A 21627-nucleotide genomic window follows, 5' to 3' on the forward strand; every position below is an offset into this window, starting at 1 on the left:
ATGTTAAATTACTCTAACAAATCCACCCCCGTTTCAATCCCATCTCACGCGAGAAACGTCTAAGTGCAACCATTGTGTACCCTTAACAAACACGCCAACAAGGTTTCCGTATATGGCGGACGTAACATTCGAACTTTATCGCAGGGAGACTTAATTCTATTTAAAATGTCGTGTATCATTATGTTTATCCCCTGTTGCTTTTATCATTTAATCCTTTGTTTTTCTTTCCGTTCCTGCGCATTTTCATACGCACCTTTTCTGCTCTAATAATCCTATATCGCGTCTCAAGCGCTTCTTTATCTATCCTTCCCTGGGGTCTTCTTGTGCGCCATTTTCCTCTCGGCCTACTGCATTTCACTCACGCTTCCTGTTTGCCCGCTACTCGATTTAACCCATTTTCTTTTTCTGTGATATTTCATGCGATGAACGCATTTTCTTCCCTCGGTGGCATGTAATGCCATTTTCTCGACGGTTTTCACTCTTTCCTCGCTTCTTAGATTGTACATTTTTTCCCGTCGCCACTTTATATTCGCCATTTCTGGCTTCTTTGCGCCGCCTTTCGACGGTAGATCCTGGAAATTTTTCTACGAATTACGTCAATTTTGATAACAAGGAAACGTTCGTCCGGATCTTAGAGGCAATAATAAATTAGGGACGATACTAAATTTTAGACATCGTCTTGACGATATTATGTTTTATGTCGGTTACCAACACGTTCATTGATCACGTTCATCCCACTATTTAAGTTTTCGCTACCGAGTAATACCGCTACTTGTACTGCCTTCCTCAATTAGGTTACGATTAAGCGAAACGTGGCGCTGTCACGCGAATTTACTGCTGGACACGAATACAGTGACACGCTGATTCGGGATATAAACTGATTATTGCTTGGCGTTCTGAACGACGTCGTTCGGTTGCCTTTCCTGCTATTAACATCCTGTACCGAAAAATATTATCGGCGATGTCACCTCCATTCTTTATCGTTTCTAGATTCGACTGTCCCTTAATAACAACAAAATATTGTCCTTTTGTTTCGTGACAAATTTTTAATTCGTTATTTGAGTCAGTGTGAAAGAACTGAACGTCTGCCATGACTATGCCTATGGTTGTGCGCTCTGCGCGACGTTAAAGTTGCGCACCCCTGGTTTTAGGAATCGGGAAGAGAAAAACGGGCTCCACTTCATCCGCAGTCGGACGGATTATTCGAGAGATTGAATCGCGCTATAATACAGTCTTTGTCAATTTTCATTTCCAGAGAGATCAAAAAGACTGGGGATGAAAGGATGCAATTTTTCCTTTTGGCGTATCGTTCATTGGAGCACGACACTATCAAGCAACCTGGCTGCGATGATGCTTTATGGAAGAGAATTGAGACCAATTGATGGTGACAGAGGTTTTCTACCAAACTTGGAAAAGCGTGGATGGTGCTACGAACTCTCTAAGCTACGATGAGATTTATTCATAGTGTACTACATTGTTTATTTCTATTCTTTCGGATTCTGGAGATTCTGGATCGTAGTGCCAAAAAGCATTCAGGTTGCAGATATACGACATAAGGGATCAATCGTCCACTCAATCAAACGTCAACTGGGATCTGAATTATTAATAGTAAAGCCTGAAGAAACATATTTCTCCATAGTTACTTGTTTACTAGGTACACGTAGAGCGAACCAGAACCTGCATCGGCAAATGAAGGGTTGACAGCTCCGGGCTACTGGAACAAAATGTCTGACCCCTCGTGGAACACAAAGGGTTAAGGTAGTTCACTTAAACCGTTTAGCTAAGTATGAAGGCCGTACAGTTCCTCAGCGAGAATGAGGACACTAGAGAAGAAACAAGTGCGCAAGGTCCAGGTTGATTCTCCTCTTGTGGGCTATGTGTTCTCCCCATTGTGCCCTCCAGCATTGGAAAAAGTCGGATTCCTCGGAAATGCTTCTCGGTGTTTCTTGTTTTGTTTCTTCTCGCCCTATGAAAGACTGACTACGTGCAACGGACTTCAGAGATGAGTCTCAATTGTGTTCGACCATCGACTACCCAAGAGGATTTCCATTGCTGACGGGGGAAATGGGTCAACCATGAAGATTTCTGAAGCCAGAAGGTTCGAAAGACGAGAGGAAATGGTATGAAAAGTGAAAGAATGATGAAAAAAGTGGATGAATGATGAGATACTGGTCAGACCTAACCCAAGACGACCATTTTTCAGAGGGGGGAAGGATGATGTTGAGAATGGCATAACAAATACAGATGTACTTGTTCGCCAAATCTAACAATTGCGAGTATTTTTCGGAATGCTGAATATTATCATCGATCCGTTACCTAAATTATCAGCATTAGCTTCCACGAGCCTAAGGTAAGCTCTCCTAAAGCTACTTGATCTAACGCAGAGGGTTACTATCAGGTAGCATCCGAGTAGAGGCAATCCAATGCGTCTCACGAAGTGCTGAAACGCTTAGCGCAGAAAATGAGCTCCTGATCGCAGCAGGATGGCCGTCGTTCTTTTACTGCTGAACCTACGCCTAACTATTGAACGAGCGTTTTACAAATTGGCTCCCAACGCGGGGGACGACGTATGGACGAGTTCAGGTCGTTTCGCGACTTATGGCGTTACAAATTGGCGTCCCTTACACACCCCAACGGATAGTGTAGCTCCAAGCCTCGAGTATGATTTCATTTTTAAGGTAAACGAACCTTTCAATGTTCGTAAAGGAGGAAGCTTCCATTCTTACAAAGGATAATCAATAATTATCGAAAGTTGTAGGGTCTTTGTTCTTATGTCGATAGCATAACATAATTTACCGTTATTCCTTATAAGGTTAATAGCATATTTAGCTGTTGTCGATGTAATTGTTTATTTATTGAAAGCATCAGGTTTTCCCAGAAGAGTCGCGTTCAACTGGTGATAATTCGAATCGCCTTGAGATTTCTCAAGATTACGTTGGGAGTTTTAACGCTCGCGTCAATGTATGCCTTGAGATTAAGCATGAATTTGTGTACGTTCTTGATCCCCTTTTCGATTACGTTCACACTCCCTCGCAAAGCTCTGCTTCCTTTGATCAATGTGTCTATCCTCAAGCTGATTTCAAAATTAAACTGTTTATCGTTCAACTCCACTAAACCGTTTCACGAAGACATGCCACGTTTATTAATCCATCGATTCACAAAATTCTTCGAATAGATTTCAAATAAATGATTTTTCCGCGAATCTCACCGACGGAGGCGATTGGAACGATCTTAATTTATTAAAGACCAGCTTTGCGAAGCTTTCTCAGGATTGAGACAATCTTTTCGTTAAATATTCCGTGTGCACTGCAATTTTATATGAACATAAGAGACGAAATTTATATTAATGTAACAAAATTAATTATAAAAGTTTGTTATTAAATTTTTTGTTATGTGGTATTTATTTCTTCTCTTTTTCAGCATTTCTACTCCATTCTCTTTACCAGGTTCGCGTCCTCATCGTTTGCCCGAGCAATCAATTACACCTATCCTTAATTGTGTTTATCGTAATTAATTCGACGCAAGATAGCGTGACAATTTCTAATGGCATCCCAGAGCGGAGCACAACCAATTAACGAAGACCTTCGTTGGCTTCCATTTTCCCAGGAACGAAATCATCAGAATATAATAAGCAATTATTTCGACCGCGAATAGACTTCTGGATTTATTTCTTGACTTTTCCGCTAAATTATTAAAACCGATTATTGCATTACGTTGTGCGACCTTAAGGCAAAAGTAGATCTGAAAATTCCTCGAATTCTAAAAATATAGTACCCCGATATGTTTTGTAAAATATTATGGTTAAATTAGAAATAAGGATTCGTTCTTATTGTAGGCTTGTCAAGTATCAGTATTCGAATATTTGAGTAGCATCAGCGGCGTCTAAAACAAGCTTCGGTTAGAATGGACCTTCGAATCTTAATTTTTGATTATTTCTCCCAAGTCAAATTTGGTTACAAAAAATATCCAAGTAACAGACAAAATATGCGTTTCGATGGTCAGCATGTTGAATAAATCGTGGGGACTACTTTCCTTATGAAAAATGTTCGTGACCAACGCGTTTAAAGAAATCCTGGCCGTTCAAAGGCGAGCTGGGATGAAATAGCGTCGACAGCCAGCTATTAAGGTCAACAACGGATTTCAGGAAAAATCGATAGACCGGATAGAACGACCCTCGATGGATATCGGGCTGTTGACAATCAAGGGCTGCATACAAGAACCGGGTAAGCCTTTTTTTAAAATTCTATTCATTATCTCCACCTATCGGTATAGTACAGGAAAAAGAAAGAAATTTCTGTTGTCATTGCAACGTTGTGTCTGACTTCATTCGCGACATTTAGTTACTATATCTTCGATGTCCTCTTTTTCATTGTTTTAAAACGTATATCTGTTCGAATATTTCGTTAGTCAAGTATCAGTATTCGAATACACGCAAAGTTCGATAAGTAGTTCCGGTCCTAGTTATATTCTACACGGCATATACAAGTGCGTATAGCACACATAGTAGCCATACAATCAGTATCATCCATCAACCTATGCCTTTTTAATTACTAGAGAGATATCATTTCATCATGCTCATCATTTACTAGGACATTTTCTATCCAGCCCCAGAATATTATTAATAATTCGAGCATTATCAGAGTAATATACTTACAAAAATTCAGGTACTATATAGTCGATGAACTGTGGTCAGTCAGGTAATATATAGTCAGAACGATGAACATTGAAATAGGAATGAACAATATTTAAAAGCGTTAGACCATGAAAGTGGATTTCGGGTACACTTTCCCGTCACGCGAAAATTACAAGGATTAGTCACTTTGTTGCATTAAAGCCGAGCTTAATCCCGAACATGAATTGGATTCAATTACGTGGATCGGTTAGTTTCTAAACATTTTACGCAACGATCCTGTTTTTTAAATAATCTTCACACTAATCTTTACACATTTGTGTACCACAGGCCAGAAGTTCGAACCGTAAATTTGTACGAGGTACTAGGCCCCTTCCCTTTACTGAATTACTTCCCCTCCAAAGGTCGTTCCGAAATTTCAAGCAGTCAGTGTCACTTCAACAAGCAGAGTGAGAGGCGCTGTCTTGAAAAATATTTCTCGCCACTAGTTGCTCCTGCATTGAGATTAGAATCGAACACCAAGCGAAGTGTGTTAGTGAAGTGTTATTGCAATATCAGTTGCGTGTTTTCCATTCACGGATTACTCTTTTATATCGGTATGTATGCATACCACTTGTGATCGAGTTCATTAGCATCTTTTAGTGGGGTGATTAATCTCCGTCAAACAATCCAAATCAAATTACGCGATAAAAATTAAGGTTTTGATATTTTTTTCAACGAGATTCTTCCAATGAAAACGAGTTCAAACACGACCTATTTCGGATAATTTTTAATTACATGTTATCCAAAATATTTTTAAAAAATTGTAAACTACGTTAAATAAAAAGTGATCCAAATATGGTCGTGTTTAGACTCATTTTCATAGAGAAAACTTGATCGATCCATTTATAATACTTTTATGAATGTATAAAGAAAAAATTATACAAATTTTAATTTTCACAACGGGGGAAGAAGTTTGATTCCACGTGCGAAAAGGATCGCTGTCGCCCGCGGCCGTTGCTCGGGCCGTCGTTTTGGCACACTCTGAATAAACATAAACAGTGGTGGGGGTGATGATTCCGTCGCTGGGATCCGGTGTAAGAATTGTCACTTGAAAGCAAGGTATACAGTGTCGCGTAAAAGACTCCAGTGACGTTTAAAATATCACAAAAGAATTTTGTCGTTGTTCCTAATAGGCACACGAAAAAAAAAACAGGTTGCAAAGAGCTTCGCGTGACTCACGTTTCATTTAAAAGCGAAACAAACGCCAGAGAAAAGTCTTGATCATTGTTTGAGTAATGATTCTATTATGTCTGTTGAAGGGTCCGTTTTTACGCGTGCATCGTTTACCTTGCTGGTAATATACGGAAAACTTGTAATCGATATCGGGAGGGTCTCCCTGGCTCATTGTGCACGGGTTGAATTATAAAATCAGTGGCGTAACGAAGGGCGTGTAAAGCTTGCGAAACACGGTGGCCCTGACTTTACAATACACAGAAGACAAACAATAGCTAATTTCCCATTATAACGAATACGTATGTAATCAGTTTTTTTTTTTTTTTTTTATTTCTGTTACATTTCATACCGATTACTATGTATTTCAGTGCAGTATCTTCGATTCTTTAGGTATCAGCAAGTGATCTCTAAAAATGTCAGGGGTTCCAAGGAAACGTACCTCGACAAATTACTGTTACCAATTCAATTAATTAATATTAATTAAATGATCTTCTCTAGCCCTACAAACAAGATGGAGTTTCGATAAGGTCACACTGCGCTTTTGTATCATCGTCGTAGGTGGCGATACGATCATCCAGTCAAGAAGCTTATAACCTCGATGGCAGGAGTAATTAACTGACGTTAATCACGATACTAGGTAGTGGCATATGTCATCAGCTGGGTGCGTTTGATGAATGTTTCGAGTCAAATGCAAGCTGAAGACTCATCAGTCTCAAACGACTGAGATCAGAGATATTACGTTAAATCTAGGACACCTATAGTGTGGAGTTGGCAAGAATGGCCCTGAAAAGGATGCAGTTCCCATTGGTCAGATTGTTAATTGCATAGAAATTGGTCTCTCACGTAGAATTACCACTCGGATCAATTTTGACGATCTCCGAGCGGTAGCTTCCAATACGTAGGTCAATTTATTATGAATTAATCTATCGGATAGCTGTTCCTTTAGAATTTCAGACCTTGACAGATTAATATCGTCAATTCGATTACTTAATGAAATTATTACACGAAATTCTATTTGTTAGGAATTCTGTTAAAGTCACACTGTGTTTTTATATTGTCGTTGCGGGTAATAATATTATGGTCACCCAGGCAAGAAGCTTATTACCCCAATGGCAGGAGCAATGTGTAATTAACTGGACATGAATCATGATACTAGGAAATGGCATGTGTCATCAACTACTATGGCAAGACTGATGAACATTTCGAGTCGAGTGGTCAATAAATACTCGTCAGCCCAAGCCCATTGAGCATTAGCACAAATATTATGAAAGAGCGAAATGGAAGAAATTACAAATAAACAGGGTGGTAAAATAGATGGTTCAGAACATTCAAGACAAATGTAGAAAGAAATTCTGATAAACATGGGTTAAAAAATTATTATAATTATATTAAACATTTTCATATAAGAAACTGATCATTGTCTATAATTCCGAGAATATTAATTTCTTAACCCGTCTTTATTTGAATATTATTTGAATATTACTATTTGACCCGAGAGTCCTGAACTCTCTGATGGCGTTGTTTATTATCGATGCAATCCATTATACCTAAAACGCAACAAAGCCATTCGCGTGTCCGCTTTCACGTTTTTACGGTTGGCGATAAATTTCAAACGGTGTAAACTTTGTTATTACCTTCCCTCTAACGTTCCCGATGCTTAACCACCTTATCTAATTAACGAACGAACGAAACGGAAACGTATGCATTGCCACCGGTTCGCAAAATTAGTTTTCCCGCGTATTAAAATTCCCGGAGAGCGAGCTATTACGTGGTTTCAGAGTTTTCAGTACGAGCAAACCGGTAAATCAACCTGTCTAGGTACTCAATCGTTGAAATAAAATTAAACCATAACTGCAGCTGCGGCTTTTAACATTTAATAGCAATATGTGTTTAAATTCATACGTGGTACGAATGCTTGATTGCTTAAGCTCTATTCTAATTCGACTTTTCTCCACTAGTCTGCCGCGAACTCGTGTTGTTGCACGCATAATCAGCCAAAGGCAGGAAATAATGACCTCGTGCAACGCGACTACTCGCGCATTTTTCAATGATACGCAACTCAAAGGGGTACATGTTGCACGGGCCAATAAAATGCGCGCTTAGCAACACCACTGACAGCTTACAGGTACTGCTTACTATATGAAACATATCCAACCCAACAAGGCAACATCTTTTTGCACCGCGTACAACACACTCGTACGAATTCCATTGATCATCAGCACTGCGAATTGTGCAATTCAAACTTCCTCGGAAGAGGAACTCATCTGTCGTCGTTGAATATCCTTCGTTAAACCCTATCGAGTATCTTTGAACTGCAGCTTCCTTATCAATCTGTTCCTTAGATATAGAGTACTAATTCTAATTCTAATTCAATCCAATCTCAGTATTTCTAATCGTAAAGTATCCCAGAAAACTTTTCCATGGTTCTGAAAAGCAATTACCAACGTTTTGGGTTCCATGCTCGAGTCCTCAAAAGGAAATTAGAATTACACGATCCCCATAAGGTCGCAACAATTAATTATTAAGTAGGCTCGTCGAGACCTCTTGTAAAGCCGTGTCTCGGACTGGTAATGCTCAATCTCTAAAGGTCTTTGGTCACCAGGGATGGACTAATTCAACGATGTTGCCTATCGTTTTGTACGAGACAGAGGGAGGAGAATAAAAATATTTCGATTATCGTGTGTTTTAATTCAAGAACAAACACTTCATTCGGAATTAGACATCAGAGGAAGGAAGATACAAGTATTCCTTCGTTTATCATAAATTGACACTACACCCGGAGTAGACAGCCGAGCGAGCGGAAAATAGAAATATTCCACCTGTCGTATGGTTTAATTCAAGAGCAAGCAGTTTACTTCGAATCAGATATTAAACCAAGGAAGATACAAATATTCATTTATTTTAATTGAAGAGCAGACACTCGAGTTGAAACTAGACGTTCTAATGTCTAGTTCGTAGAGCAAGGAAGACAGGAATATTCGAACTCATCATTTATCTTAGCTCAAAGACAGACACTCCACTCGGAATCAGACAACAGAGGACAGGAATATATTCCATCTACCACGTACTTTAACTCAAGGTCCACTGTCCCTAATAAAGAATCCTGGCGTGTCCTCGCAAGCTTCTTCCCAGTCTACCAAGCCCTGCGAAGATCGTCGTCAAAGGCATCGTTGAGGAAGGGAGTACTCTCGACTTACTTGAGCCAGGCCCAGGTTCTCCACTCCCCGAGGGATCGCGTCCAGGGTGCCCACGGTGCCCACGGACAGGTGCAACAGTCACTGGCACTGAATTAGCGATGGAAACACACACACGCGCGCGCGTAACTCGGTGGGAAATGGTGCCTCGTAGCCTGGATTTCGTCTGACGGGAACGAGAGGAGGACGACGAAGAGGAATCGCGTCTCCTGCGGCTGCGACGAACGAAGGCTCGTTCGTGACTGCTTAAAGACCAGTCGGTTGTGCAGCTGGGAGCGGGGCGTGCGCCCTCCACAAAATCAAACTTTGCCTCCACTCGAGGAAATCCACCACGGATACAGGCTCTGCGCCGCGCGCCTAACCGTGCCTCCGCGGCCGAGCCTACGGCCCGATGTGCTTTTCCGCGACGTTCCTCATGGACCCGTCCGTCTGTTCGCGCGCGATTGTCGGAAAGGAACTGGAACGAGTTCGGAATTCTGGGAACAACGCTGCTCGGGGGATATCGGGACTGCTGGGGCCACCAGGGGTAGTTTTTGGCGAATGGGGCGGTTTTGGTTTTGGTTGAGATTCGGAGGGAATTGCAGTTTTTGAAGGCAGATATTGAAGGGATTTGAAGTAATAGTGCTAGGGGGCATTCTCTGGTTGAGCGAATGCATTTTGAACGATCGTTTTATGTTTGGCTGTGGTTTGAAAGTGCTATAGTCTTCGAGGAGGGTGGAGTGTTGAATATATATTCTTCAGAAAAATACTTTTAAATACATCGGTCTTAATAAAGACGCGTTCATATCCGCGAAAATATATCTTTGCAGATCTATATTTACGTAACTTTTCTTCGCCCTCGCAACCGAGTAAAATATGCTTTAAAAGGTCACTCGTTTGGTACTAAAAACACTCTGCACAGTATAATACACGTAGTTTTCCGTGTGTTAGAAATTTTCCAGGCTTTATACGTTTGAGCGTACCATTCCTGCACAAAGCCTGATTTAATGTTCCTACAGTTTTCGTTTTGTTGTTGTGTGGTACACAGCAACGTTTCCCAAAGTTTGCACTGCGGGGCTTTGAAACACTAAAGCTTCGCGGGGCCAGAACTATTTTCATAATATACAAAGTGACTCCAGAAACTCGGGCCAACTATAATTCTTTTCTACGCGAGAGTACACGAAATTTTCTGCGTGGTGAAATACTGAATGTTGTAAACAATAGTTAAATATCGTAAGTAGTTCGACATGTAGTACTGTGCAAGAGTCTTTGGCCGTTTTGGGTACATTTAATTTAGCTTGTATATTTTATTTTACTGTACTGTAGTTGGAACATAATTAATTCGACAATTCTGAATGTTTAGCCACACGAATACGTTGGGAGAGAAGGGGTCGCGACATTTTCGTTCCTTCCAGCGAGATTTATCAATCTCCAGAGTTTGTGCGCACAGTTCAGTCGCAACCTACATATCACGAATACAGCAGAACCTCGATAATTGCAGGAAAACGGGACTGAACATTCCCGCAAGTGATTCCATCGCTTACACAGTTTATCTCCGTTAAGTATCTGTTGCTTCCGCCTCCAACTTCGCTCGTTGCTAAGTGATCAACCCTTCCATTTGTCAATACAATGTATCGAATTAAATTCCCATGCAATCATTCAGGCTACATCTATCTGGGTTCAGCTCTGATACATTTATTTAAGGTCGGGATGCTTTATGCGAAGCTTGGTTGGTATAATTGAGAATTAAATATTCAAATGCTATTTAAATATCTATAAAATATTCAAGAAGTGAATTACTTAAATAGTAAATTATGTCTATCAAACATATCATATTATTCGAATCTGTATAAAACATTCAACTACTAGACTATTCAAATATGTCTGATGCATCTCACTACTTAGTTGACGTTATGACATTCTAACGTTATGACTAAGGAACGTTATGTTACCAATATAAAAGTGGTCAGTACGAAGTATGAATGTTTTAGAATTTCGTCGAAAATCCCAACGAAACTAGAAAGGATCCAAGCATAGAAGTCCTCGAACGGAGTCGAGAAGCGTTCGCCATTATCTCGCGGTACCCCTCGGGACAGTTCACTCGAGCTCCTAACTATACAGCGTGTCCAGGAAGTCTTTGTTTTCTGGTATTATCTCACGGGCATTCGGACACCCGGATATCTCGAGTACCCATTTGAAATCAATAGCACTTGGTTGCAATTGCTCATACGAATTGTATTTTATCGATCACTTCTAGTCTCTGTCAGGGGGTGAGAATGAAGAGCGAGAACGATAAATCGAACTGCCTGCAATCCTGTTATGTCCCATGCATTACACCCGATTAAACAGATGAGCATATACGCCTCTCGTCAGGGTGATAGTGAACCGCGTGAGCATTTTTTTTTCTCATACGTATTACATTCAAATTCCAGGTGTAGTTGATTCGTAAGAGGTTGATTGATGACCGATTAGATGAAATAAAATATAATTGTATCCAAACTTATGATACATCTCAATCCATCATAACCACTTCGATGACACAGATTGATATTCGTAGCATATCGCAGGGTGTGTTACTTTAATTACACATATTTCTGAAATTATAGAGTCATTACATCTAATATTTTACACATAGCAACAGGGGAGCTATAATCTACCATCCTGCGAAACTAGGTTAATACCGGAGGTGTGCGAGTCTTTCCCCTGTAAGTGCTAATCGTTTACGTATACATTCATCGGTGGAGTTCCAATTAGGAAACGTTACAGGGACAGAATTCATAAAATAAAAATATTTTTATATTGTAAATATTACTTTAGCAACTATAATAAAATTTGCATTTTACAGATCCGTCTTTCATGGTCAAAATAAAAAAGGAACAAATCCCCAAAGCACTTTTCTCAAAAACTGATGAAAATAATAACACTTTCAAACTTCAAATATCTGTATTCTGAAAACGACAAGGAACCAAGACAAGTGGTGACTTAAACTCCCCCTAATTACGCATGGACCACGGCATACTACGATATCATCGAAATCCCACGGGCGGTTGGGCGCGTAAATGATCGATTAGGCGCGGAATGGTCCGTGTAGGAAGTTTGTTTCGTTTCAGGGGCACGTCAAACGCAGCCTTGCGTCGCATGCTTCATCCGAAACGGTATGTAGGGTAATGCGCGTCTATACTTGAAAATTCGTAGCTGACCACGGCATTGTACCTGAAGCGTCCGCTCTAGAATAGCGTCGGCATTGATATAGCGCGCGAAGTCATGATCAACGTACGGACATTGGTCGTCGTTTTGCTCGCAGGCGCGCCGTCTTGGTTAAATGCTGAGCACGCGATCGACAGATATCTGTTCCCGCTATCTTTCGCTGACTGCTCGATCGAACTTCACGGGTGTGTTCATCCTGTTCCGACGAAATTCGAGGGATTCTTCGCATTGCCGATCTACTTAGGGTGAGTAAAGGGAATCTCTTCTTCGTTCTCCGCTCACCGTGACACGTTTTACTTCGTAAAGAAAAGTGGAAAGTGTATACGAAATAATTTCATTATTTAAAGAGTTGGTTATTCGAAATAAACGGAGTGACGTCATCGTTTAAAATAACGAAGCATAACGATCTACTTTTATGTATTCACGAAACTTTCGCGACAGTCCGCCTTCGGCCGTTGCAAATAAAAAATAATTCGAAACCGAGCATTCTTGCAGTTTTAACAACAGCGAATGAAACATGGAAAGGTACTTTTCGGTCGTGCAATTTGTGAGAACCTTTTTAGTCGATTTGCTTCCCTCATCGGGAAGACTCTTGGAAGGGCGGAGAAACTTTTCTATAAACTCTATTCCAGGCAGATCGCGAGGGCGATCGGTGGATGTCGTTCCGATTAAATCCGGGACACGGGCCTGATCCCAAGCTCCTCTATCTTAGAAACTTCCCACTCGAGTCGATATTAATATTTCTTCGTATTTCAGGATACACGGTGTCTCTTTTATTCGACGTTTTTGTGTAAGTGACAGCTACAGAGGCATCCAGTTCTCCATTTTTTATACGTCTCAAGTGACGGACATACCCATTCGGCTTGAATACTTCTTGACTATTTGAATATTCGAATTCAATACTTCTCGAACACTTGTACATTTTTTGAATATTGGAATATTCCTGGAATATTTGTAGTACCGCTATTCCAAACGTTACAAAACGTGTTCGAACTTTACAAAACGATGACGTTTCTGGTTTTAATCATCTAACGATATACGTGTCTCTGGTTTCAGCATCATCTTACAACCACTTAATCTCTACTATGGAAATTGTGGTAAAACTCTCTAGAAGTAAGGACCAAGCTTGGGGCTTCCGTCTGTCTGGAGGGGTTGATTTCTGCTTTCCCTTAACCGTTGTCAGGGTAACGTACATGCGCATATATTATACTAATGCAATAACAATCAAACTAATTACCATAATTTGGCCGTTTCTAATACAAATCTAAAATATTCAAATACAATTCGAATACTTTCGCCACTGATCGAGTGTCTCGATATCAGCAATACTCAAAAAAGTAGCTTCAGTCCTGAATACTATCTCTCAGTCGAATAATAATGCTCCAGAGATTCGTAGGGTCAGTAGAGACCCCCGGAGGTCGTCCTAGGGTTAACCAATACGGCGTGACACATCGAAGACGCTCGCTATCGAGCCGCGCTGCTCCTCTCGTTCTCCATATTGGAATTCGATTGGCGGCGTGAATGCAAGGAAACGTTTCGACGTCGAGGCTCGGCACGTTTCCGTTTTGAATTCGAAACAGCGCGACGATATGGTAATTTCGCGTGTACTCGAAAAATTGTCCCATGAAATATTCGCATTTTCCGCTTTAGAGATTTTTATCGGCGGTGCACATTCGTATCGGATCGCGTGACCTCGTTTTCATACGGTCTGAATCCTACGGGTCAGTCTAGCCGAATATCGATTTGTTAAGGAAAGAAGAACAAAAAAAAAAAAAAAAAAGGAAGCCGTTAATCGAATCGCAGATGAGACGATGCCACCGCGACCGTGATTTTGTTTAAACCGGGCACGGCGACCATTGTCCTTGATTCGTTTTGACACCTTCACTTGGCTTCTTCTTGAAAATAGGGCCGTGGCTACTTGTTGTAGTTTTTCTATATTCGAGCACTCGAACACCGATGACTATTCAATTACTTCTGGAACACGCGAGTATTCGTACACTCCTCGAATACCCCTTGAATATTTGATTATTCGAATGTACTATGTATTCATCCAAGTTCATCTAGTATCTCGGTATTCGTGGTACTCGAGTAGCGTGATTGAACGAGTATTCAGGTCCAATCGAAGCGTGTGAATATCTTTTCAGGCTGATGCCATCGACGTGTAATCGATTAAATTGTGTCTTCTTTTTTCCACATAGGTGGCCCTTGGAGGTTTGGCAGACCAAGCCGGCGTGAAAGCTGGCGACGTGATCATTAAAGTAAACGGGGAGACTATACAACACTTGAGACACTGCGAGGTCCAAGAACGTCTGGTTAAAGCCAGAAACGAATTTACATTGACTGTTCTACGAAATCTGAAATTCGAACGAGCCGTTCAACAAGAATGACGCGTTCCATCCGTTCTCCATTTCCTTTCTTTTTCGCCCGCGAACGTACGTACCGGCTCGGAAAAATGTTTATACAAACCATACGATTGTACGAAATACGCTATATGTATTTTAAGTAAAATGCGACAAGAAATTTCGTGAATGTATTCATTCGGAATGATCCTCGTCGTGTTGTAAAATCTTACTCGTCATATTGTAATAATAAAAAATTCGTATTGTAATTGCAATAGAAAAGGGGCGGGGTAACGAGTCAATAAGGTAGATTATTTTTCCATTTTTTATTTTCACGTATTAACATAATGAAAATGAAACGTAAATGAAACACTAAAGAAAACACCAAAGAAGTAATCGAATAAAATTTTGTAAGAATATTAAAAATACTTTTTAGGAACGAAGAAGTTTTCTTATATTTTTGATCATTTTCGATCATCCATCTTGGAGAAAATAGATTGGCAATTTGGGATTACAGAAAAACTTGGATCAATGTAGTCTCGTTGATTGCATGAGAGAGTTTAGATTGCTGCAATTTGTTGACAGGTGGAAGGAATGATCAATTAAGAACGAGTGAAGTTATAGGTGGAAGTAACAGGTAGTACTAACCATAGGTAGTTGATATGCTGTACAAGTACGGCTGCCTTTAATTGGACTGGTTATCTCGATAATTCCACGAATCTCGATAGTCCTAATTCTCAAGTGATAATTTCCATCCAATATACAAGAGACGGAACACGTGTTTACGTAATAATTAAATAAATTCAATTATATAATTCATACATTGCCACTGAATATGCTTCCAAAACGGACGACGCATGAATAAATGATAGCTTCTTTGAAACTGATAAGTGATCGCTCTTTAACAATGTAAAATGAAACATCTAATCTTCTTCAAGTACGTCGCGATACGAGCACGTGTGTAATTTGTTCGGGGCACGAACATTGTTATTTGGCCGTTTTTCATGATGGATTTGGCAGCCGTAATCAAGGTCCTGTCGAGGCAAGCTTACAACATCGTGTTGTCGTTGTCCGTCGCCGATTGACCCACATCGCAAAATACAATTTGTCAACTATTGATCCGGGCTCTTCTGCGATCGTGTATTCTCTGCCAATGAGTCATCGGTCTCATAAGGTGGTCGGGTCAAAAATGATAACAGTTCAGATCGTCTCATAACACTGTTTAAATTCGTTTAAATCTTGGCGCCGATCCACAACCTCCGTGATATGCATTGTACTGTAATCGCCGATGCAGACCACCGAGGTTGTATGAGCGGCGATAAGATTCAAACGAAATTAAATAGCGATTTAGATTCAAAGTGTTATAATAATAACTTTTGTTTTTGGTATCTAAATTCAATTAGTTACGAGACCGATATTCCTAAGCAATAGCGTACAAAGTACGTTAGTTTTCCATTATTAAATTCAAACTTTATTTAAACAATCAAATTAGGGACTATATTTCAACTTAATTATTATTCTTTGTGTATGATTATGATTGGTTAATAAAAATATAATATTCTAAAAAAATAATCGTACGTATATAATGATCACCCCAATTTTGAATTTTGGTATCAGGAGAACATGATATGCGAAGAGGTGGCACGAAATAAAGTCGAACGAAGTACGTTCATTTCAATTCAGTTCCTTTATTAAACGTATAACGTTTTACATTTATAAAGTTACTGGTTGCGAATAGTTCCGATAATTGTCACCAAATCTACGCGATGTGTGCCCCTGTTGATCGGCAACCGTCGCTAGCCTGGTTGTAATCCCGGTTATTCCATCATAGGCGCAGACGTGCCCCTGTTATGCGGCAACCGGTTCGAGCCTGTGTGTCGGTTCGGTGATCCTCTCGTAGGCGCTCGCGTGCCCCTGTTGTGCGGCAACCCGTTCTAGCTTTTAGTGTCGTTCTCGGCAGACTTCGTCTAGGCGCATTGTTGCCCCTGGCATGCAGCAACCTGCCCTAGTCGGCTTGTCTGTTCAGTTGCCATCTCGTAGGCGTCTCCATGTCCCCTATATGCGGCAACCGAAATTAGCCCGTTTGTTAGTTCGGTTATCATCTCGGTGGCGCAAGGTTGCAGGGGTTTCATTAATTTTTTTTAGATTACTTTCATTTTAATTAAAATTACATGTTTAGATATACTTACCGAAATGGACGTTACACAGTGTTCATTAATAAAACGAAAACATGAGTATTAAAAGAGAGCGAACCCGAATATGCACTTTTCTCGTCTGAATTTTAATTAGGTCACGCTCTCTTCAGGGACACGGAGTCCCTTAACGTACAGGTCGGACAGGGTCGAAAAGCTAGGCGATTAAATGATCTCGAATCGATGCATAACACTGTATGTATCACATAATTTAGTCTCGCTTTAATATATTAGATATTGTTCGGTATAATATATGACTCTCGTACTATATGCTAATCGTAACGGTAAAACGACATACACGCTAAACAATTTTCGTTTCGACGTATCAATAATTTACACGATAACTGTACAAACGTAACGCTCTCACACTTACCACGCAAACATTCATCCCACAAACGATGATACACGCGCACACACAAACATTTTATCACACGTCTCACTACCGCGTCTCCCGTCGTGGAATCAATAAAATTGACGGGAAGCGATCGACGATTAAAAATGAGAAAAAAAAAGACTCTTGAAGGATTAAAAAGGAACATACACAAGATACGGACTATCATTACGAGTAACGATCACACGCGGACGAATGCCTGACTGCTTCCGTCTTCGCACGTTTCCGCTGTAACCCTTTCGACTCGGTTGTTTTCTATTTGAATTCTTTTCGTACCTCTTTTAGAAATTAATTGTATGAAAGTGGGGTTGGCTTTAAATCTTTTCCGAATTTTAGACTCCATATTTCGAATGGTTCCCGTGCGAAGAGGTGAACGATTATCCGAATCTAAACGAATATAACTTTCGATATAATAGAAAGCAAGAATACACAACGCACATTAGACATTCTCGTTTGCTCCCGTTGGTCAACTAACCACTAATTAATTAGCACGTTACGAACAGACAATTAAATTCATTGCCGTATCGAGTAACAAAGATCACGATTAACCTTGATGTATAAACGTACACTTTGGTTTACGAATACATTATCTAATTACACGCACGGTTCGATACGATTAGGAGAATCGAACGAGGTCCGTAACAGCGGAGAGAACTTCCGTTGCAAAACGCGATTCCAAGACAGAGCCGACTGCCCTTTGCTTACATCTACGAAACATCGAAAACACATCTGTCCCGTCGATTGAAGACCTGGGTATAGTGTATCGGGTAGCATTGTCTGAAGAAGCCATCTAGAATTAATTCGGTAATTAATTAGTTCATTTTCACGTATTTATTGATTGACTACGAACCAAGTTTATTGTAAGATTTGCTAGTTTGTTACTCGAGTATTTGAATAATATTTGAATTGTAAGGTATTAATTGATCACCTACAAATATAATTAATCCTGCGATTTCTAATTTAGTTACTCGAGTATTTGAATTATATTCACGGAAATATTCGAATCACTAGGATTAAATTTTCAACGTTAGTTGAGCTTAACATACGGAGTCTCGATGATCAAACCTGTACAAACGTATTTTGCATATCGAAACACCATAGGCCACAGGTCTTCAATTCGAAACGAGGACCTTCCACGCGAGGAAGGATCGACATCTTGCGATTCCCTTTGAATTTTACGCACTCCCATCGTCCTTCTTCTTCGTCCTCTCTCGACATCAAAGTTCTGCCATAGTAAGTATACGTACAATACGATCAGGTACAAGAGTAGCATCTCTGGGTTGATCTGTTTTATTTCCAAAGAGAGGACGAAGCTCCTCGATCGTCTTAAACTAACCACCATCGGCCTCCTCGGGGGGTTTCCTGATTTTAACGACGAACGTAAAATTCACAGAATAAATTACGTCAGCCGCGATATTTATCGTTAAGACGTTCGAGTAGTCGGAATAACAATATACTCGCGTTGAATATGTTAACCGCGAGCACAGAATTCATGAACAATCGAGACTGGCAAGAAACATCCACGAGGTAACCTTAAATTTAACGAACATGCAGATTTACAGAGCAGGAAAAGTAATTAGTAATAGTATATTTTTTAATTGTAGTAACTCAAGCTTGAGGGGTGAAACTACCCTCTAAATTTTTAATGCTGTGTTTAAAATGCTAGTTGAAAATTCTAAGATATTCCCTTACAGTTAAATTACCATAGCTAAACAATTCTTCTAATTTTTACTTATTACTTCCTACTCCATAAACCTGCAAAGGTGGGCAAAATTGAATCTGAATTATAACTAATTTATTCTATTTAACTGTTAAATTGTCATCTGGTCACTGTAAAGTTTGTATCTTCATTGTGTGAAAAGTCTACCATGATCAGAAATTATGGTGTAAAGTATGGTACAAAGTATTCTAATATTCGATAAGTAGTCTCCATTGAAAATTCAGTCTGTAATTCAGCAACTGCTACTCGATAACTAGTAGACAGTTGTTTATATTTACTACTAGACATTTTATATTCGACAAGAATGTCGCTCGCGTTTGCTTGCAAAGAGGATTCTTGGTGAATGTTCCTTGCGAGTGACTCCTCGGAATTTGAAGCGTTCGTGAAAGAATCTGAAGAACTCCTACCCGCAGTTATAATCGCGTATCATTGGTACCGACAATGTTCCGTAGTGATTAATATGTATGTATATATATATATATATATATATATATATATGTGTGTATAAATATATATATATACATATGTATAAATTAATAAATTAACTCGCAAAGCTTGTAATACCTAGTATCAAGACGAAGGTGCAGAGCATTCCAGATTATCTCAGAGCGACGATCACCAAGGTGCTTTAGGCGTCGTGCATCATTCTTCGTTCCACGAAACAGGTGGAGAATACCCGTCCCTGTATATTTTTTCAACTCGCTTGTATCGCGTTTTGTAATAATGACTATTGGTCCGCCTGCTCGCTGGTTTCCTCGTTGTCGGACATCGACGGCATCCTGTCGTGGTTCGTGCAATTCTCTGTCTTACACTTGAACTCCGCGATCTCCAGCCAATGCTGTTTATTCTTCCTGACGCCATCGACCAGTGGTTCCAATTTATCCGACAGTAAAGCGAATGCCTGCGATAAAGAGATAATTTCAATAGTCGTGTTTCCGTGATACTTTACTATCGTCGGTATCGTAGAGAATTACCTCGTAAATGGGAAGACAGATTGAATCGATGAAGCCAACTTGCATCATGGGCAGCTGATCCTCCTTCTCTCGGTTCATAATGTCCTGCAATACCAAAGGAGCAACTATGTTATCTTCGGATTGTAAATAATCGCGTTGGTTGCTAACCATCAAAAAATTAATCTTAAGGTTCATATATTATAATTACACATGAAAATTCTCGTATTACTTACAATGGGGGTAATATTGAGTGTCCGCCTTTCGATATCCCCTTGTTCAAAGAATTCGCTGCTGACTAATTCAGCCACCCTCTTCTCGACGTCCCAGGGTTTAGTTATGGCGGCTAAATCACAGACTGTCATTAACATTCCTCTCAACAGTTCTCGATGATCGCTGTAAGCCCAATTGTAGCTACCGCCTCGCGCTAAACTAAGAAAAGCGCCCCTCTTCCTGAAGTAAACCGCCAAATCGGTTGAAAGGATTGCCTCTTCGAGAACCTTAACCACGCGGGAATATTCCTCAGGTGATAAATTCGATAGAATTTGATTCCCTTGGCTGCTGAGAATCATAAGACACTGGTCGAAATGATGATGCTCCATCGTCGAAGTCGAGTAAAGCTGTGCCAGGGGCGATGATGCTCTGGAAGCAACAGATCCATTCCTTTGTTGTTACATTTTGTACTATGATCTCAAATATTCGAATAAACAAGTATTTGAGTCGACAATACCATTTACTATTGAAGCCAAAAATAGTGTTTAGTAATAAAGCAAATTTTACTCACTTGATTTGGAAGGAATTGTTCGTGCCCCGATGATCCAAGTCGTGGCACAAACAGGCAATGATTAATGCTAGACACTCGATTTCCCCAAAGATCTTCCACCACTGCGTGGCCTAAAACATAACAATCTCGTTGCTCATTTTCGAACCACTTATACAGGGTGTCAGTAAGGTAATTCAATTACAAAAGACCTGCTTACAGTTAAAATGGCAAACATCATTTGCGCTACGTTGAACGCGTGGCGCCAGTTATGGTACGTGACGTTTCTGTAATTTTTTTTCACGCTGAGAAGCCAGCGACAAAGAACGTCGTAGTCGATGTGGAAACGTTCGACGAAGTCGAGATCCAGAAACATTCTCAGACAGGCAGTCAACGTTTCGTCGTCCTCCATATGAATATCGTCGAATTTGAAATCGTGCAACTGGAAATGCGCCGAAGAAGGCACTCTTAAGCCCTGAAATCAAACCATTGTTTAGTTATATACAACATGGAAAGATAAATAACTATTTTATTATACTATTAAAACTGAATCTTGTATCTTAGTGCTTTGAAAGAAGTACTAACCCTCAATCTTTGCGCGTCCTCCAACGAGGCGGAAGCGTGGTAACTCAGCACTTCTAATGTGACGCTTTGCTTGGCCATCGCTATCACAGCTTTCTCGTACCTGACAATGGAAAAAGAGGAACAAAGGTTAGTAATTTCGACGAATACTTTTCAAATACTTATGTATTAATATACACGATGCTGTTAACAAGATCTCTGAGAGGTCTCACACTCACATGTGCGTATTGTGGATGCCCATGCCGCAGAAAATAGCAAACGCCTCGACGAAATTCTCGTCGTTCTTCGTGAACGCGAGGTCATCGAACTTGTTGATCAGTTGAATGACGCCGATGATCTGACCCGACGAGTTCTTGATGGGCATACAGAGAATGGTGCGATGTCTGAAACCGGTACCATCGTCCACCGAAGGGTCGAATCTTGGATCCTCGTAGGCGTTCGGTATATTCACCGTCTACGGAAAAATGT

At 40.3% G+C, this 21627-nt stretch overlaps 3 protein-coding genes across 9 annotated transcripts in view; 1 reads left to right on the forward strand and 2 right to left on the reverse strand.

Annotated features, from left to right (window-relative positions):
• Nucleotides 1-9309, reverse strand: part of LOC128895523 (probable G-protein coupled receptor CG31760) — a 31417-nt gene extending 22108 nt beyond the window's left edge. For 2 of the 3 annotated variants that reach the window (XM_054158195.1, XM_054158197.1), the window contains exon 1: nt 9043-9309. The gene's annotated coding sequence lies outside the window, so the exon portion shown is untranslated. The remainder of the gene's footprint in view (nt 1-9042) is intronic. The other variant, XM_054158194.1, reaches the window with a different exon arrangement.
• Nucleotides 1594-14612, forward strand: LOC128895802 (uncharacterized). Its single transcript, XM_054158729.1, has 7 exons — nt 1594-2120; nt 2204-2678; nt 4145-4223; nt 12129-12173; nt 12323-12470; nt 13184-13322; nt 14424-14612. Exons 2-7 carry the CDS (start codon nt 2484-2486, stop codon nt 14610-14612), a joined length of 795 nt encoding a protein of 264 aa, XP_054014704.1. The 5' UTR covers nt 1594-2120; nt 2204-2483.
• A 2344-nt stretch (nt 14613-16956) lies between these two features.
• Nucleotides 16957-21627, reverse strand: part of LOC128895519 (dual 3',5'-cyclic-AMP and -GMP phosphodiesterase 11) — a 71958-nt gene continuing 67287 nt past the window's right edge. For 4 of the 5 annotated variants that reach the window (XM_054158188.1, XM_054158190.1, XM_054158189.1 and 1 more), the window contains 7 exons: nt 21378-21613; nt 21163-21262; nt 20798-21052; nt 20602-20711; nt 20054-20459; nt 19842-19925; nt 16957-19768 (listed from right to left, as the gene is read on the reverse strand). In XM_054158188.1, coding sequence (XP_054014163.1) covers nt 19595-19768; nt 19842-19925; nt 20054-20459; nt 20602-20711; nt 20798-21052; nt 21163-21262; nt 21378-21613 — 1365 coding nt within the window. In that variant the 3' untranslated portion in view covers nt 16957-19594. The remainder of the gene's footprint in view (nt 19769-19841; nt 19926-20053; nt 20460-20601; nt 20712-20797; nt 21053-21162; nt 21263-21377; nt 21614-21627) is intronic. The other variant, XR_008461813.1, reaches the window with a different exon arrangement.

This window comes from Hylaeus anthracinus, unplaced genomic scaffold (assembly GCF_026225885.1).
Source record: "Hylaeus anthracinus isolate JK02 unplaced genomic scaffold, UHH_iyHylAnth1.0_haploid 5, whole genome shotgun sequence".
Classification (NCBI taxonomy): domain Eukaryota; kingdom Metazoa; phylum Arthropoda; class Insecta; order Hymenoptera; family Colletidae; genus Hylaeus; species Hylaeus anthracinus.